At 41.3% G+C, this 18,660-nt stretch overlaps 1 protein-coding gene across 5 annotated transcripts in view; it reads right to left on the bottom strand.

Annotated features, from left to right (window-relative positions):
- The window catches only part of csmd2 (CUB and Sushi multiple domains 2), a gene marked incomplete at its 5' end in the record, with an annotated part of 270,610 nt that overhangs the window by 34,825 nt on the left and 217,125 nt on the right, over positions 1–18,660 (bottom strand). For all 5 annotated transcript variants that reach the window (XM_032535085.1, XM_032535083.1, XM_032535084.1 and 2 more), the window contains 6 exon segments: positions 4,723–4,869; positions 5,740–5,928; positions 12,247–12,360; positions 13,599–13,679; positions 13,778–13,923; positions 16,939–17,116. In XM_032535085.1, coding sequence (XP_032390976.1) covers positions 4,723–4,869; positions 5,740–5,928; positions 12,247–12,360; positions 13,599–13,679; positions 13,778–13,923; positions 16,939–17,116 — 855 coding nt within the window.

Raw genomic sequence — 18,660 nt, 5'->3', positions numbered from 1 at the left:
TGTGTGTGTGTGTGTGTGTGTAGGGGAAGAAGAGATTTTGAGAACAAAAAATTATTTATTCAATAACATTTGAAAAACCTGTATAAACTGAACACCAAAAAATATTATTATTAACTATGCAAATTATTAACAATATACCTAATAATATAAATAAATAGCCAAAGCTACAACACTGTTTTCTTTGTAACAATACTGTTGAAAAAAAAGTGAATTACATGGCTTCTGTTTCACACTGGGGTAACTGAGGCTTACGGTCTGTGCTGTTAACCATGAATCAAGTAAGTAAAGATGAAACAAATAACGTCTTTCTCTTAAGAAAACCAAACTCATTGTGGAGTTGATTTTAAGGAGTTGTAAATTCTTTTTCAGAAACACCATCATGTCCACATTGTCTGGTGAGAGGCTTGCTCTCTGTGCTGTGACAATGTCCCCAGCAGTGGAAAAGACTCTCTCAATGGGGACAGATTAGTTTGGATTCCAAGGTAACTTTTAGCCAACTTGGCTAAATGGGGACACTGGTCCTGGTTGTCATTCCACCACACAAGTGGATTTGACTCCACTGAGAGGCTCTTCAGTGCTCTGTAAGGCTGCACCTCCTCATCCACCACTTCAGACAAAGGCTTGGATGACAATGCCTGTTCTGTCCGAAATAAGACTTCAAACAGTTCAGCCATTGGTGCTCTTTTGGCTGGAGGAGGACAGTCACTGCCGCTGGCGGCTATCTCTGATAACTTGTCTGTCCCTTCCCTGGAGGTCTGGGCCTTACAGACAAAATCCATAACACAATTGCAGCATAATGGTTGATACAATGAAGGAAATGAAATCTAGGACAATTACACAAAAAAGCTAGTTTAATAAAGTACAGCATTTATTATCTGACTGTATTTGAATACAGACTTATTAAATAGGCCTACCTGATTTATAAAGCACTTGAATTATATTAATATTAAAAGAATCAAATACTTCACAGTCTCTGAACAATCTTCCAAAATTCTCTCAGCCAGACTCTTGTAGTTTGTGTCATGGGTGGGTCTCATCAAGGAAAGGTAGAAATTTGAAATGGGGGTCAAGTGCAGTGCTCACATGAAGAAACTGAATTATTGCCCCGTCTGTATCAGGGTATCTGTCCTTGAAGTCATGTGCAATAGCAGCTTTGATGTCTTTTACTACTGTTGAGTCAGAGTCACTGTGCTTCATGGAGGCCAGGATTCTGTGTTTCAATGGCACGATCATTGAAATAGTCGGCATCTGCTCAGTGCTCATGAGGGTCGTCGCGGTTTTCAAAGGTTTGAGAACCTGGACTACGTCCTCAGCTAGTTTCACATCATCATTAGACAGAGTAACAATGTCTTTAATGTTCTTCTTGACAGTCTTGTCTGTTAATGCCTATGCTCAATGTAGCGCTCCAGCATGCCGTGGATCGAGTTCCAGCTAGTAGCCACATCCTGGACCAGCTTGTGTAAGGCCAGCTGTAGCGTCACCTGTTTCTCCTTCAACACAGCAGCAGCTGTTGTGCTGAGGTAGAAAAATGTGACCACTTTCCTCACTCTGCTGAGGAGTCGGGACATCTGGTGAACGCACATCCCTCTCTGCTCATAGTATGTGCGGTGAAAATCCGGCCGCTTTCGACAGCAATGCCAATATTTCTGGCGCTGTCTGTTGTTACGGCAACGGGGATGTTTGATCTGCTGATCTTTAAATCTATCACAGCCTCTTTAAGTATTCCCGATAAATGGTTGTCTGTATGGCTTTCATACACTGCGCGGGTTTGGAGGACAGGGTTTGCTATTTGCCAGTTAGCCGTAATACAGTGTCTGGTTATGTTCATTTAGCCGTCTGTGGCACGGGACGTCCAACCATTGATGGTGACTGCGATGGACTCAGCAGTACTCAACCCTTGTTCCACCTCAGTCTTTGTTTTCTACAGAAGTTTTAGTAGCACATTTTAAGAGAAATGCACGCGGCTTGGTAATGCGTAACGGGGCTCGAGCACACTAAGTAAACTACTTGAATCCCTCCTTTTCAACAAACAAATAGGGGTGCATATCCAGTGCCATAAAAATTCCAATTGCATTAGTCATATTTTGTGCTCTATAGTAATTGGCTGGAAACTTTGCTTGGAATAAACTAGGCAGTGTAGGCTGCTGCGGTTTGGTTTTCTGTGCTCTAGCTAAATTGATTTCAGCATGGTGCTGTAGGATATACATCTGCATGTTGGATGTGTTGCCGGTCACTTGGGGAAGCTTCTTAAAACACTTACAGCAAAGGGTGTGGGTCTTGTCGACTAAATGATTGCCATCCTTGTTCTCCACTGGGTAGCCGAAATGTTGCCATACTGCTGATGTATTGGGAGGGTCATCCATCTCTGGGTTAGTTGCCATCTAGGCTATTCCTCATGATCTTCAACTAGCTTAAACTTTGCAGGCAGGCATCACATGATTGGAAAGGTAGTCACATGACACGTCATTCGAGGACGCTTACAGGTAAAATTGGATTGCATCTGGGAGTTGGAAGGGGTGTGTCGCGATTCTGCTTTCTCACACCGCAACACAGGTTCGTGGCTCTGAGTGTCGTGATTTTGGTTTCATATTGCATATCGTTACAGCCCTAATAAAAACCCAGTAATGATGTAATATGATGCACGTTTGTGTGGAGGAGGTGAAGGATTAATGTGCGTTCAGTAGCAGAGAGCCTCAGATCTCTTTTGCATCTGTCTTCTATGCTTGGCGTGGTAAAGGAGGATATGTATTAAAAAAAGCGCTATAATGCAATCTCTTTGAGGCAAAAAGTGAAAAATTGATTAAAGTGAAACTGATTTTTTGCAAAGCGTAATAGGAGTTTGCCAGTGGTAGCAGAGGAGGATCATAAAATTGATGGATACATAATAACAGGAACAAAGTATCTGTTTTTCTTGGTTGGCTAAATTGGTGGCTGCAATTATCATTTATCATCCCAAATGGTGTCACCAACAGGTCCATGGTTCCCAAAGAATGGGGGACTCTGCGGCCTAAGTTGAATTATGCAGATCTCACAATAATAGGACATTCACTACACACTTACTGGAGAATAAATAAAAACACACATTGTGATAACATTTAAGAAAATATAACAGTATATGGCTATGTGACACTGAAAATGGTGCTCAAAGTGGATCATGAACCAAAAAAAGTGTAATATACTTAATCACTGAGACCAAATTACAGATCTATAAAAATGTAAATTCCGACTCAAACCACTCCCACGTGGCAATGAAAATGGCCTCTCAAGTCAGTGGGGATTTTTAGCACCAGGCAATCAGATTTGACTCCTTTACAGTAGAAATACGTAAAGACGTGTCAGTGGTGTACCATGTATTTAGAATTCATGAGATGTTAGATTTCATAATAGATGATACACAGAAAGTGTACTTCAGGCTTTGGACATTTTGTGACGTATAACGGTCATGTTTGACACACCTGTCATTTTGATGGCTAAATGGTAAAGGAAAAGCACCCAAAAACCCAAGGTTTAAATCCAGTGATATTTAATAGACCAAGTGAGCTACTATATGTTTCTTGGCAAGTCTTCTTCTGTCATTCACTGTGACTGGCGGTTCCTGAGCCACCCTTGAGTTCAATTCTTCACTTTAATCTGTGTCTAACTCATTTGCTACTCTCTCTGTTTTCCTCGCTCCTTCCCTCTCTGTCTGTTATAGTATACAGCTTGTTTCACTGTAATCAGCCCTGCAGCTCAGAGGAATAAGATCTACATTGGAAGGTGACTGGATTGGAATAGATAATAGTGAGGAAGAGAAAGAGAGAGGGATGGGGATGGTGATACAGACAAAGGGAGTGAGTGAAGATAGTGACGGCATGAGGCATACTGTAACTTCATTGAATCAATGGAAAAAAATGAGGTGATAGAGAGAGAGGATGGAGAGAATGAATAGAAAACTGATATGGCCAGTTGCTAGAGGAGATGTCTGCAAATTTGTGATGGAAGATCAGCCCAAGGAGAAAAAAGATAGATTGATGAATAACAGAGCCGAATACATGAATCTGCCTGTGCCATCTGTTTCCTTCTCCCAACCAAGGTACTACAAAAGTCAGCCCCGTATTGACCATGGCAACTTGTGAGTTCTAAGCCATCACTTAGTTTGTCTGTCACTTAGCTTGCTATGGCAAAATCCATCATGGCAAGGACTAAAAAAGTAAAAGAGGCAGGAGAACAAAACGGGCAGAGAAACGACAGAACATCCGGTTGGGGAGATCGAGAACTCCACTGAGAGGAGCAAAGAGACGATTAGTCAATCTGGCTGAGTGGTGTTGATCCAGAACGGAGGGAGCCTTTTAAATATTTACAGAGTCATAATTCAAAACGAGTTATGCAGGTGTCGTATACTACCAGATCTTTCTTGGGAGCAGGGCAAAACAGAAGAATAATAAGCAATACAAGAAACAGCGTTTACTAATTCTCAGGCCTGTGGTGCACAGCAAAGAGTGCTGCAGATGCCTGCCGCCCCCGGTTGGTTGTCATGGAGATGGGTCATATTTTGAGCTATTTCAGCTGCAGTTGGCAGTCTAAATGTTGGTCTTGTTGGCACAGTAAACCAAAGGAATCTCTGATGAGATTGAATAAACAACAATGTTTAGAAGAACACAGTTCTTCAAGTAATTAATTATAAATAGAACAAAAAAAAACAACCTGTAACTTTAGGCTAATGTATGTCTGATATTGACTTACCTGAGTAGCGTATGCGAAAACCTTTGTGGCTGGTAGTGTGATCGAAGGACCAGTGTAGGTAGACTTTGTTACTAGAGCTGGTGATGCTCAGTGGGTTGGAGTAGTTACCACTGAGAGTAATCAGGAGAGGGCTCTGTCTGGATGGGCCTGGGTTGTGTGTGTGTGTGAGTGAGTGAGTGAGTGAGTGAGTGAGTGAGTGAGTGAGAGAGTGAGAGAGAGAGAGAGAGAAAATTGTTAAGAAGAATCCATCTTTGAAAGTATCAAATTTTGTGAAAAAGAATAAGAGTGCCAACACTTTTACGTAAACCACCACTAGCACTGGGTCTTCAAAATAACGCCCTGTGTTCCATTATCTACACACTTGAATCTGAACAGTAATTTTAATAGCATTTTCTCTGTAAATCTAAAGTGATAGAACAGAGAATATAATTTATGTAAACTACATTTTATCACACTTGCAGTAAAATCAAAAGTTGCTAAGCGTAATTGTGGAAAACAGCTTTCTTTTTTCCACAATTATTGGCTTGGCAGCCCCAAGGTTAGCAAATGTCTGTTTCCTTACACTCAGCAGAAGATAAAAAGCACTAATCAGGAACACAAGTGTGTACGACCGCCGTTTTCTTAGAGAGGCATGGTATGCGAATGTACAAAGAAGATGTAGATGTCACCAAGAAAGGGAGCCTGTGAGCCCTTCTTGTTAGTAGATGCAGTGAGCTTTGTTAGGGACAGTAAATCCAGCGGTCTGGCTCATTTTAGGCTTTAATTGTGGATCTTAGGGAAAATAGGTCCTCGGCCAAGGAAATGTGAGGGGACGTGTCACTAGACTACAGGGACCTTTAGTCACTAGACTACAGAACAGTATGTAGTGGGCATCAAACAGACCACAAATGTAACATGAAACTTAGTTAAACTTGGTAAAAAGAAGGTCAAAATAATCATAATACTGCTCAACTAAATTACACTATACTGTATGTTGGTGTACACATGTTCACTTACATAACAGCTGCAGTTACTCACCATCAAAAATCTCAAGCTCGTCAAACTGACGGCTGGTCTGGAAGTGTTCTATAGTGAAGGTGATGTTGTAGCCAGGTTCTATTTTGACCACCCAGGAGCAGGACTCAAAATGGGGGAAACCGCTGCCTGGTGATTGGCTCATGATGACACCCGTGGAAGCTGTCAGTACCTCATTCATGGGACAAGACACTGTTGAGAGACATAAAAAGGCAGAGACAAAATAATTCAATTAATTTAACCTAATGTTTTGATCATCTTTGTCTATTCTTTGTTTCATTATCTCACATAACTTCCAATGGTTGTTTATTATTTTAAGTGAATTTAATTTACCGCACAAATTGGATTGGTTTGAGGGCAACTCAATGTGACTAAAAGCATTGGTAAGCTAATTGTCAACCTGGTCCTGATGCTGTCGCAGGAAACAAAGCTGTCCCGTCTAAATCAGTCATGAGCATATTCCTTCCTCCTTGCCTGGAGGCCCTATTGCTGTGGCACGTCTGGGCGGACCACATCCATCCGCTCATCTCATTCCCCCGTGCCATTGGTATTGTTGTGGGACATCTCCATGACATCCTTTGACATTTCCTTGTGGTTTCAGTCTGTTTTATCAAACGTTACACAGCGCACCGGTTGCGTTTTTACTGGGATGCTGTGAAGCCAACCTCTTAATCTGCCAGAGCTGTCTACGTACAGAGTGGGACTTCAAAAAACAAACAGCAACCTGAAAGGAACCCAATGCTGCAACGACAACACAAAGCAACTGCAGCATTGTTTTTTTCCTTCCCATTGTTTTTTGTGGCTCGCCTAATGGGGCTGAGTGCTGAATAGGTAGAATGTGAAATAACTCCACAGCAGAGAAAGATAAACATTTGTTTTTTTAGTTTGCTCGTGATTCCTTTTTGTAGTTAAATAAGATACCATAAACCTAAATTAATTAAATATTGTCTCTTGAACTGTTAAACCACAATGACTCCTAAGGGCCAACTTTGGCATACGTATTGCACGCATACGTAATACGTAATGAGCACTGAGGCCGTGCTAGCTAAGAGCTCTACAATTTGCTTCCATTATAATCATAGCAGAAATAAGAAAACACACCATAAGATGCTGAAATGTGATTATAAACCACTTCAAAGGGCTTGTGACCAGGTGTTTTTTACATGCAAATACATTTTGTGTGTGTGTGTCAACAATCAAGTGTGACAGAAAATCAAGCTGGGGGTGTAAATGCCCCTGTTGTGTGCCACAATTTGAATACTCAAGCCTGTTCTGCCTCAGGGTAGCACTGAGGCAGCACTTGCAAGTCCTCCATTACAGTGGTGAAATACTGAAAGCTCTAAATCACATTTTAGCAGCATCTTCTTTCTGGGACAAGTTCTGTTTGTGTACGTGGATGGGCTGTGTGTTTCTGTCAATGCACTGTGTGTGTGTGTGTGTGTGTGTGTGTGTGTGTGTGTGTGTGTGTGTGTGTGTGTGTGTGTGTGTGTGTGTGTGTGTGTGTGTGTGTGTGTGTGTGTGTGTGTTTGTTCTCTTGGCTTCCTCAACCTTCTCACTGTGTGTTCATTGGGGAAGAGATTATTAAATCCGCAGGAAAACCGTCATGGCAGACAGCCCGGGTTAAGTAGCATTTGCAAATAATTCTTAGCATTTTTTTTTAACCTTGCTTGGTGTGTCAACTAGGTGGGATTTATTGCCTCAGGAAATCTCTGATAATGTCAGGTAAGCTGTTACTCGTAGGCAAGGCATTTTAAAATGAGGCATGTTCCTATCAAATACCTTTGACACAACTTTTTGCCAAAAAATTGCCACCATTAGGACAAAACAAATGCTAAATATCTACAAATTGTGTTTACCATAAGTCAAGAAAGATTAATTTGGGGAGCTTTTTATGCCTTTTTTTACATTGTACTTGAACACTGCACTGTTTGTGTTATTTTGTGTATTTAATTGTTGCAATTGTCTCTTAGAACTGTCTAATGTTTGTACGGCTCAGGGAACTGTCAAGTCTGTGAAATTATTCACAACCTCAAGCACCTCAGAGAATGTGAGTCAAAAGGCTTAAATCCATCACTGATAGTGAAACTGATTGCACCGGGAAGTAGCACATCAAATCTAAGAGTGAAGTTCATTAAACAATCAAATCTCTGAGGATGAGATGTGTGTTGTCGGTGACCTTTCAAAAAGCTCCAACGTGTCTTCAAAAATGCCTTCAGCTTGTCTTGGAGCTGACTGAGAAGGACAGACATGGGCTCTTATCTATGGGTTGCTACTTATTAAACCAATCCACTTTGAAATGAAGCACACTGTTGGCTGTAGACAAAAGGGCATTAGGGGACAAATCTGACAGCTGGAAAAAGACAGCTTCAACACCCAAGGTGAGACCAACATAGATACAGCTCAAAATGAAATTTCACTTCAATTAGACAAGGAATGGAATACCCTGGTAGCAGGAACACCAATCTATGAGACATCCCTTATGTTTGGATATAGATTGTTCATGGTATGCAACAGTCTCCCAATGAAAAATGCGGTGGAAGGCACACACAGGCACACACACCTGCATTTATCCATGCACATTTTGTGCACTCCAGTATGTAAGTATGGACACACCGTGCATTGGTCCACAATACAACAAATTGTAGTGCTGTTGAGATGCCTTTACTCATGTGGGTATTTAATTAGCATAAGCTGTAGAGCGATAACGAGCTGATTGAAGGGGATGGGCCGCAACATGAGCATTAGCGTGGATCAGGACCTTACAACTCAGGGGAAGTCATGGATGACAATGAACATGTGAAAAAGGGGCAGCTGTAATCCATTCTGCACAACTGCAAGAAGTGGGCTAGGGCAAAATAATAGTCGGGGGAACAAAAAGGAGATAGACAGAGAGGCAGGGGAGGCGAACAAACCGAGTGGGATGAAGAAAGCGAGCTAGCTGAGAAACTAATTTGATGGGTGATTATGCAGGTTTTAACCAGAAATCTGTCCGGGGTATAAACACAGGGATTTTGGATCATCAGCGCTCATTGTGTTTCATTAATGAATTCAACCAACACTTTGCTGTGTGTGTGTGTGTGTGTGTGATGCTGGAACTCCCTGTGGTCTCAGGAGACAACAGATGTAGTTAAGGTTATTAGGTCTGGCCTCATCAAATAGCAGGCAAATCAAATATTGTGCAAAGCAACTGGTTGTTCCAGTGGCAGGAAATACGAGAAGATAAACACATTTGCCACCTAACTTGCAAGAATTCTCTGGATAAAATATATTTTTTTTTAAGTGTGTATGGTGGCAGCTTTTAGCTACTGGCCTATAATGTCACTGTAGGGAGAAAGGAAAAGACAGAGGCAGAAAATCACAGATCTGGGTATTGACAGACACCTGTGGTTATAAGTGCGTAACAACGCGTTGCACTGTGGTGTTGTCTTTTGAGCCAGCCTCAGAAAAAGATAAAGAAAAAGAATGGGGAATAAAGGGTATATGTGTTACGTAAGAACAGAAGTCTGACGCTAGTGAGTCAGGGGAGGGAAGTGGCGAGGGAGGGAGGGAGGAGTGCAGACGGAGGGAATGCAGAGGATGAGCGAGGATACTGGTGCTGAGGGGCAAGCAACACTGCAGAACTGCCTGTAGGCTCCAGTGCTGCTCTCTGGTAGACTATCACTGTGACAACATCTACTGCTGTGTAACCCAGACACATGCTGTATGTATGTTTATACAGTATATGTATGAGTGTGTGATGTGTGCAATTGGATGTGTATGTGTGTGGGGTGGGGGAAGCTCGACGTGCGGGGAGGGCCGTGCTTGTCAGAGCTAGAAGTGGTGATTTGATAGGTGCAGCTGCAGCCGGCATGTCCCCTGCATTTCAATGAGCTGTGCACTTCTGTCTCTCCACTGCCCTCCAACTAAGTCTCTCGCTGTCTCTCTTTCCCACCTCACTTTTTAACTCCTGTTCTACTCTCACTTACTTGCCATCCTTCTGCTCTAGCAGTCTCTCCTCTATTTATCCAGACAGATGTCCGAGAATCCTAAACTGTTCTTTTCCTATCCTAGGCTCTTCTTTCCACTACCAATCTTCTCCTCTTCCTTCACACGAGCAAGCAGAATAAATAGTTACCAGGCAAAAAGCAAAACTTTATAGAGGGAGAAATACACACATGCACAAATTATTGTCCGTATTCCTTTTTTTCCTCAATTGAATTATGAGACTTTCAGTGTCCTCTGGGTCCTGGGTACTTTATTCCTTGTCTTTATTATTAACTTACACAAAACTCGTTACACATATCTCTTCTTCCCCGTTTAGTGCCCTCTTTCTTTTACTAACCGTTCTTCTTTTTTTATCTCATGCTGAGAGCATTTGTATATTTTTCCTCTATATCAAATTTTGCCTACGCTCCCTCGCTCCACCACATAACCCACAAACTGAGTGAGACACAAACTAATGACAAAGCAAGACAGGGCAAAAAATATGTCTCATGAAGTTTTAAAAAAGGAACCAAGACAATGAACAATATATGCATTTATTATATTGTGAAGCAGAGAAAGAATTGAGGGACCCCTCTACGCACTTATTCTCTTGCCCAGAGGAAAAGTATTGCATTCAACATCACCAGTATTATGATGATGCGGTTTTGCTGGGAACACTGCACTCATCGATTCCTCTGGGAGGATGATATCTCAGCATGTAGAGAGTGCCACAGCAACCCCCTTTAGCCTCATGGGAGCCAAATATCATACACAGAGATGGAAAGTGCTACCAAGCTGATATGTGGCTGCGGGTCCATGACCACAGACAGACAAAGTACCCATGGGAGCAAGAAATAAGGCAACATTCAAACTAGTGTATGAGTCTATGATTAGAGCAAAATGATATGGGCTACCTATAACCCTGCTAAAAATAAACTTACAGAGGATCCCTTTGGGGGTTGTCACCTGTGTCACGACACATTTGTGAGAGATAATTAATTGTCAGGATGATGCATCTCAAGAAGCTTCTTCTGTCAACAATAAAATACACTCTAAACACTACAGTGTCTTAATATAAACTGCCGGTACACGATCCGTTCTGCCTGCGCATGCGCAAGATGATAATCATGATGTACGAGGATTTACAGTACAACACTGCACGATCTGTTCCACAGTAGCGGCCTGCCGTTAGCCTCCACCAGGACGCTGACGCTAGTTTAGCTAACAGCTATTTCAGGTAACCGCTAGCTGACAGCTTGATTCAGTCTAAAAATAACGTTACTCACACTAAACACTAAATTAAAGTAGAACTGATGTAACAGATGTTATATATTTTAACTGTTATTTTCAGTTTTGAGGGTCTTTTACATGCTGTCTCAGCTAGTGGTTACCCGAATTAGCTGTTAGCTAAACTAACGTTAGCTTTCCGGTTGAGGCTAACAGCAGACCGCTACTGTGGAACAGACTTTCTTTAACTGTGTATGGGAACAGATCATGCAGTGTCTTAAATCCTCGTTTATCATCTGTTCATGCGCGAACATCTTGCAGCCGGTTGGGGCTGCCGGTGCGTTTGCTTGTATGACAGTGTCATCTGCGTTTGCTGCTATTTGATAAGCTGAAATTTATGTTTAGAAAATCACACATACATATACATTGTTACTCAGAATCCTAAAGACATATTGCACCATCAGACACTACAACACCTGCACCACCAGATAATGTTGTAGTTTCTGTTCCTGTTTCAATTACCCACCACTCACCATGGCTCTATTATATCTTTATTTGTAATATCTGTATTTATATATATTTTTTAAATATTATTTATATTATAGTCATACTTCAATATCATTACATTATGGTTATTTAGGTTTGCTATATTTTTTAATTATGTGTTATTCAATTTAATTTCACATCACTTACTTACATTGCAATATTTTTCGTACTATGGCCACCTGACTTTTCTTTACAATCCCATTTTTTTTTTAAATGCCACTTTACATTTATTCAGTATTTTTTACATATTGTCTGTTGTTTGTCTTGTTGTTTGTTTGTTTGTTTTTTATTGTGGAAAAATGTCTGCTATAATAAGTGAAATTCCCCATTGTGGGATGAATAAAGTATTATTTAATCTGATCTAATCACCAGCACATGGACAATCTTATGAGACTTTAAGCTAAAATCAGCAGTATTCATTTAGCTTTCAACCACTTATCACAGAGAATTTTATCTCAACACACAGACATCTCAAAACCCTTTTACAGTATTTGTATATTCCATAGATTTTTAGGGAGATAAAAGATAAAGTAGCAAGAGAAATACGTACTAGAAGTAGCTAGAAGAGAAAGCGGTATTGAAATATGAAAATGGAGAGCTCCCGGTACCTGGACCGGCAGGATAAATATGGGTGGGAAAAGTAAAGGAGCTTGAAGACCTTGGAATGTAAAGGAATGTAAAGGCCCTTAACCCTCAACCTATCAAATAGAGCTACTCCAAGGCATGCCTTTCCCTGGATGATAAGTAAGTTTCAATTCTCAGGCATTTACTCACCATCACATGAGGGCGGAGGCCCTTCAAACTCCAAATGTGTTCCCAGCCGGCAGGTCTGGATGCTGTTTCCACTTAAATGGTAGCCTGGAAGACATCTGTATCGCACTATATCACCTGAACAGAGAGAGATGGAGAAGGGAGAGGTACTGTTAAAGACGTTCAGAGATGTGGCGACAATCAATATGATTAGGGTTAGGTACCGAAACCCGGTAACGACCGGTTTCTACCGGACCGAATGACAACGCAGATTTTGTTGCCTTATTTCAGAAGCATCACTGCATGCGGCGCTACTTTACAATACACTTGGCAGGAGGTAAGGATAGCCTACCATTAGCTAGTAGCTGGCTTAAATACGGTTTAAACGCTGAAAAATAACAAATGCATGGCTGTATTTCACATGAAAAGATTCCAACATAGATAAAGACACAGTGTAATTTGCCAGGCACTATGGCCACTACTAAAGTCAGAGTTGTAGGAGAAACAACAACACCAAGACTTAATGGTGTGCTTAATTGCACATAAGCTCAAAGCGCATACAATATTGTTATATAATAATAATAACATATTAAAGTACCCCTCTGCCGTCTAGTGGTTCTCCTTTTTGACAAATGGCCTTAGCAATAAACAAGCCATTGCTTAAGGTCAGCGACTATTGTTTTGTTCTCTGTTTAAAAAAAATATATATATTGTTTTAGCGCCTGTATTGAAAAAATTAAAATGATACCCAGCCCTAAATATGATTGATATAATTCAAAATGTCATCATACACAAATCAGTGCTCCTTAGCCAGGATACTGAAATGACGCGGAATTAAAATGATCTATTGTATATATATGTGTATTTCAGTGAAAGAAAAAGTTAACAGTGGAAAAAAAGTCCCATTATAAATCCACACTGGGGGTCCTATAGATGAAACACTATGTTGGTGTTGTTGCCTTTGTGTCTCTGAATAATAATGCGGCAAGGAGGTATGCAAATAAAAAGATAAGGGGAAATAATGTCTATTGTCTTTTACAGGGGAGAAGGAGTGCACCCACCTCAAATCCCTCTGGCTTTCTGATTATTTTGTCATAATCATTCATTTATACTGCTGCTTCAAAATCCCCTGGGTTATGTAGCTTAGGGTCAGTCTGCATTCAATACCCAACTTGGCTTATGGGATGTGTAGTCAATATCAGAGTTAGTGAACATGAATTCCATGACTCAATATAAACTGGCAAAGCCAGAATATGAACTCACAGTGGGATAAACTATTTAAAATGCTACAATTCTACAAATCAGGATGGGACCGACATCTAACACAAAAAAAGTCAGAAGTTCCTAGATAGAAGTGATTGTGGGTTTCTACCTACCAATTTTAAACTCTTTGCTTGCCATCAGGATCTCTGCATTAGGAATGATGGGGGGAGGCAGGCAGAACTGCAGTCTGTAAGCTTTATTGAGAGCATCAAAGACATGAAAAGGGTCACACACAAAATGTGCCAAATATCTGGTAGAGATAACGATAAAGTAAGAAGAGTAATTTACATACCTTGATAGCTGATACGGAATAGTCCGCCCTTCTCTGTGTTACTACGGAAACGAATCAGCACCTGATTGGATGTGCTACTGGGAGGGTCGTTGGGCTCACCATCAGTGAACACTCCCAGTTTCCTGGCTGTCTCATGTGGACCATCCCTAATAGGAGACAAGGTTACAGGTCAACTTTAATTTCAAATAGTGATGGCAATTAACTATGGAGATGCTCAACTGCTCACTTGGTCTCTAAACATAAAGTACCTCAAGGCTCCGTGACGCATATCTGTGAGAAAACGGAACAAAGCCTCTTGCCAGGATAGTGTCAAGCAGCTTCCAGCAGCAGCTTATAACCTAGCTGCTCTCACTTTATCATACCCAAAGCAATTACTCTGGGCTGCTCTGGGTGATAATGTTGAAATAAGGTAAAAATTACAGATAAGCGTGGAATGACAGGTCTGGATTGCGCTGTTTCTGCTAACTGCCATCCAATGGGAGTGTCCCTGGAAGCTGTGGCCCAGCCTTGGCAGTCCCCTGGCGTGGGCATGCCTGATTAAGCCAGTTCCCAGATTCCTGCCACAACCATTCGGCTTAAAAACCATCTGTCTTTGGCTGTCAGACTGGGCATGGGAGATTACAAGCAGCTCTGGAAACGGCTGACTAGGGACTGCTGCCTGACTGCACTCTGGCCAAGCTGCCATTACGGGACCCATTTCCTTGGCTCAGTAGTTCAGTGGATAGATACACAGCGGTGGTAACTGGAAACTGGGGAACATGATAGTCCCCCATCTTGGCTCTGCATGAGCTCGTTGGGAAAGATCAGCACAGTGGGGGCAGTTTACAGAAGAGCAAAAATACGCTAACTAGAATAACCATGTGGTTAGATGCCTCCGCCCACCAGTCAAGATGCAGTTTACATCCATGTCTGTCCAGACTTAGAAAATATGTAGTTAAGACTTTTATTGAATTTAATAAAAGGTACTGAATGTTTTTTTTGTGGAAAATGTGGATGCCTCACACACATATTCAACCCAGCAGCACAGAAGATGTATACACTCACCACAGTTATAAGGTGGGCACCCAAGACTACTGAATTGGATGGCTACCAATTCAGTACCCATCCAAATGTGAAATAAGGTCACAAACTCTCTATCTGTTCCTGAGTTATGGCGTTGAATAACGGCCAAAAAAGTATTTTTGCAGAACATTATGATGCGGCAATCTGTTTAAACTTTGACCTTTTGAATAAAAAAAGTCATCATCTCAAAATGTTATCCTATTAGACATTTGTGTGATATCTTTTCATAATAAGCGCAGGAATTCTTGAGTTGACAGTGACCTTGATCTTTGACTACCAACTTCTAATCAGTCCCTCCGTTAGTCCAAGTGGACATTTCTGCCCAATTTGAAGACACACCTTCAAGGTGTTCCTAAGATATCGTTCACAAGAACGAGACAGACATAAGCTTACAGAGACCTTGATCTTTCACTTCCAAATTCTAATCAGTTTATCCTTGAACCTTGAAAAAGAGGAAGTATCTGCCAGATTTGAAGAAATTCTCTCAAGGTGTTCCTGAGATATCACGTACAGAAGGACGGGATGGATGGATGTAGAACCTGAGAACATAATCTCTCCGCCCACGGCTGTCGCCGGCACAGAGACATAAAAAGATGGACCTTTCTCTCACTTTTCCATGTCGACTTAGTGACATAAACTCCCCTAAAAAAAACTTCACACCAATTTCTGTCAACAGCCAAATCTGTAAAACAACGATGTCACCCCATGTGGTATTTTCATGTGGTTGTAGAGGTGCCAGGATGGGTGGCAGTCAGGTCTCCGGTCTCACTGAGATCCAGGACCTTTGGAGCTCATCACAGGGATAGGAGATCAACTGGGACTGGCAACCATCATGCATGCAAAATCCTGTATTTGGTCTCACATATGGCAGGCCCAGCAGTGCATCAGGGAGGTGATGAAATTAAGCTTTACCCCTCGATACTGAGTCAGGCAAACGCCTACCACATAAACGTCCTGACACAAACATTTATACACAAAAAGGGAGCACAGACATCTTTTCCACCAGCCAAAACCTACTCCCTCTGTCTCCCTCTCTCGTCTCACACACAAACTGTATTTACAGAGATGGGAACCACATTCCACCTGCTGCTCTGATGATGTTCATTGGCTGATTGCATTCATTACATGTCAGCGATTGGTATTTAGAAAACATGATGTAAAAAAAAAAAAAGTCATTAAAAAAGTCATAATAATTTATACTTCTTTTTCTGCTTTTAAGATTGCACATGAGGAGTGAAATCCCACAGAAGTATTTGTCAAGATCAGAGGTTTCTGGGGTTGCCACTCAAGTTCCCTACAATTTAAAGTTACTGCTGTTTAAAAAAAGAATTCTGACCAAAACAAATCACAATATTATTATCCTTTACATTTGTATAGATATTAATGTGGTTAAACATACCTTACCAAACAAAGAAAAAGGGTGAAGGGATTTGATGACTTTAAAAAGAATGCATTGAAAAGGACAACTTAAAACAATCAAGGAGGAAATGGTGAGGATGACCATAACGACAAGGACACAAGACAAGAAGGAGATAAAGCCAAAGACAAGGCAGAGGTGAACTTTCAATCTGCAGCTATTTCTGGTACTGTAAAAGATGATGAAGCTGAAGAATATGTGGTGGGAGGCCATACTGTACTTATAAGTTAGAAAACAAACTGCAGTCACATCAAAGGGACAGTAAATGAAAAAAGAGAGAAGTGGGCAGGGGCATTAGAGGTTACTGGACCTTGATTGAGTTTTTTTTTTTTCACAACAAAGGCGGGAAGAAAAAGAAAAATGTTGCTGTAACAGGTTGAAAAGTAGAAATGGGTGACAAGGATTTCAAGGTTGGGATTGAAAAAAAAGGTACTATGGAGGTGACGCTAACGAAAGAAATGATCTGCAAATAAATGCAATACATTTCAATGACACTCAAACATGTACAGAGTTCCACATTGGGTTGAGTTGGCCTTGAGAATTTGGTTTGGTTATTACTAGAAAACTGGTTACAATATGATTTCAGTTTTCTCTGACATTTTATGGTACAAAGTATACACTTTATGTAATCAAAGTGGTATTTACACATTATTTGCAGTACCTGGCAACAGTAATTTCTTACCAGACAGTGATGAAGTCGTGGGGCCCATGAACATGAAGCAGGGTGAAGTTGATTTTGATGCCTAAACCAGGAGCCACAGTGATCAGCCAGGAGCAGTCCGCTGAGCTAGGGTACTCTTCTGGGTAACCCGGGGAGAAGATGGTCCCATTGTCTGATGTGATGTTCCCACCGCAAGGCACTGAGGGAGGGAAGGGTGAGGGAGAAAGGTAGAATATATAAACATATACAAACACACACACAGTATATATATCAATATTAGTGAGCCAGGAATACAATGGGACAGATCCATAATTCAGCTGCAATCGGGGGGGAGATCTTTTTCTGCTTCCCGTCTCAGTGTCTCTCTGCTCCATTCCTTCACTCTTCGTCTAGTGCCCAGGCGCTTGTCTGAGCTTAAGATTAGCCAGTAAAGCCTGTTAGCAAGAGGGGACTTGGGTGGAGTGTTTTGCTAAGATAAGGCCTCAACCCTTTCCCACTGGGGGTGAACAGAGAGAGTGCAGAGCTGAGGTGAGGGGCTATTGTGGACTGGGCTTTTGAGGTGTGTATACAGTACGAGGAGTGGGTATGCATGTTTGTGTAAACTTGTATGTGTTTGAGTGACAGGAAAGGTTAAAACAGCATGTCTATGTCAGAACTGACAACACTGGAACCTCACAAGTCTACACACGAATGATTTCCTGAGGTTAAAAATATTCTGCACCGCCTGAAAAATACAGCAACACTCACTCTCACACACACACACACACGTACATACATGCAAACTACTCTGCACCCAGCACCAACTCTGCTTGCATAGAAATTATAACTATAATTCCAACACTCCTCAGGAACTCCGGAAGTTCCAACCAACTTAACAATTACGAAGCGTTACATTCCTGCTGGTGCCCTCAGAGGGACCCCATACTCACTGTGGTGGAGCAGGGAGAAACTGTAAGGAGAGGTAATCTCAGTGGTGCAAGCATCTCAAGCAACCCAGACAGGGTATTTAGCTTAACAGCACACCCTTGGATGTCTATGGGTATATGATCATTCCCAAAGCAGAGATTGCATGTTTCATCCCTCTGTTCCTCTCTCAGGTCATATGTATGCTCATGTTATAAAGCTGCCTGCTTTAGCCCGGTGGTTATTAGGCCCCTCTGCTGCTGGCGCACCTGTTAAATGAGCTATCGATTAGAAAGATTGATTAAACCCTTGACACTCTATGGAGTTGCACTTGCACATCTGGCTGACGCCATCATCTGGCAAGCAGTTTAATCTTATGTGTAAAAGAGTGCATGTTTGCTTAAAGGGTTAGATGGAAACAGAAAACTTGTAACAGGGCCGCGATTTTTTTTTTTTTATATATATAAACAAAAAGAAAACCGTAAGGCACAATATGTATGGGTAATAGGCGCTTGTAAAATAATTACGAGGATTACTTTAGAAAAAAACTTGAACTTTTTACATTTTCAAATTGTAAGTAAAGGTGTTACAACATGGTATGTAATAAAAGCTAAACTGAGAGGAGATTAGCTAAAATGATCAATTTCCTCTGAAGCCGAGGCAGTGATGCATTATTTTGTAATAGTGTGCATATATGATATCTGTAAAATTAAAAACAATCTTTAGAGTTACATGGTTAATTTTGCTCTTCTCCATGACTTTGTTAGTACAGAGTCTGGCCACTCTCCATTGACAAGCGTTAACTTCCTTGAAGGCGGGTACTCTGTTGAAGTTTAAAAC

The sequence above is a fragment of the Etheostoma spectabile genome, chromosome 14 (genome assembly GCF_008692095.1).
Source record: "Etheostoma spectabile isolate EspeVRDwgs_2016 chromosome 14, UIUC_Espe_1.0, whole genome shotgun sequence".
In the NCBI taxonomy this organism is placed as follows: Eukaryota; Metazoa; Chordata; class Actinopteri; order Perciformes; family Percidae; genus Etheostoma; species Etheostoma spectabile.
Note: the sequence above shows the minus strand (reverse complement) of the source record. Positions and strands in the feature narration are given on the sequence as shown.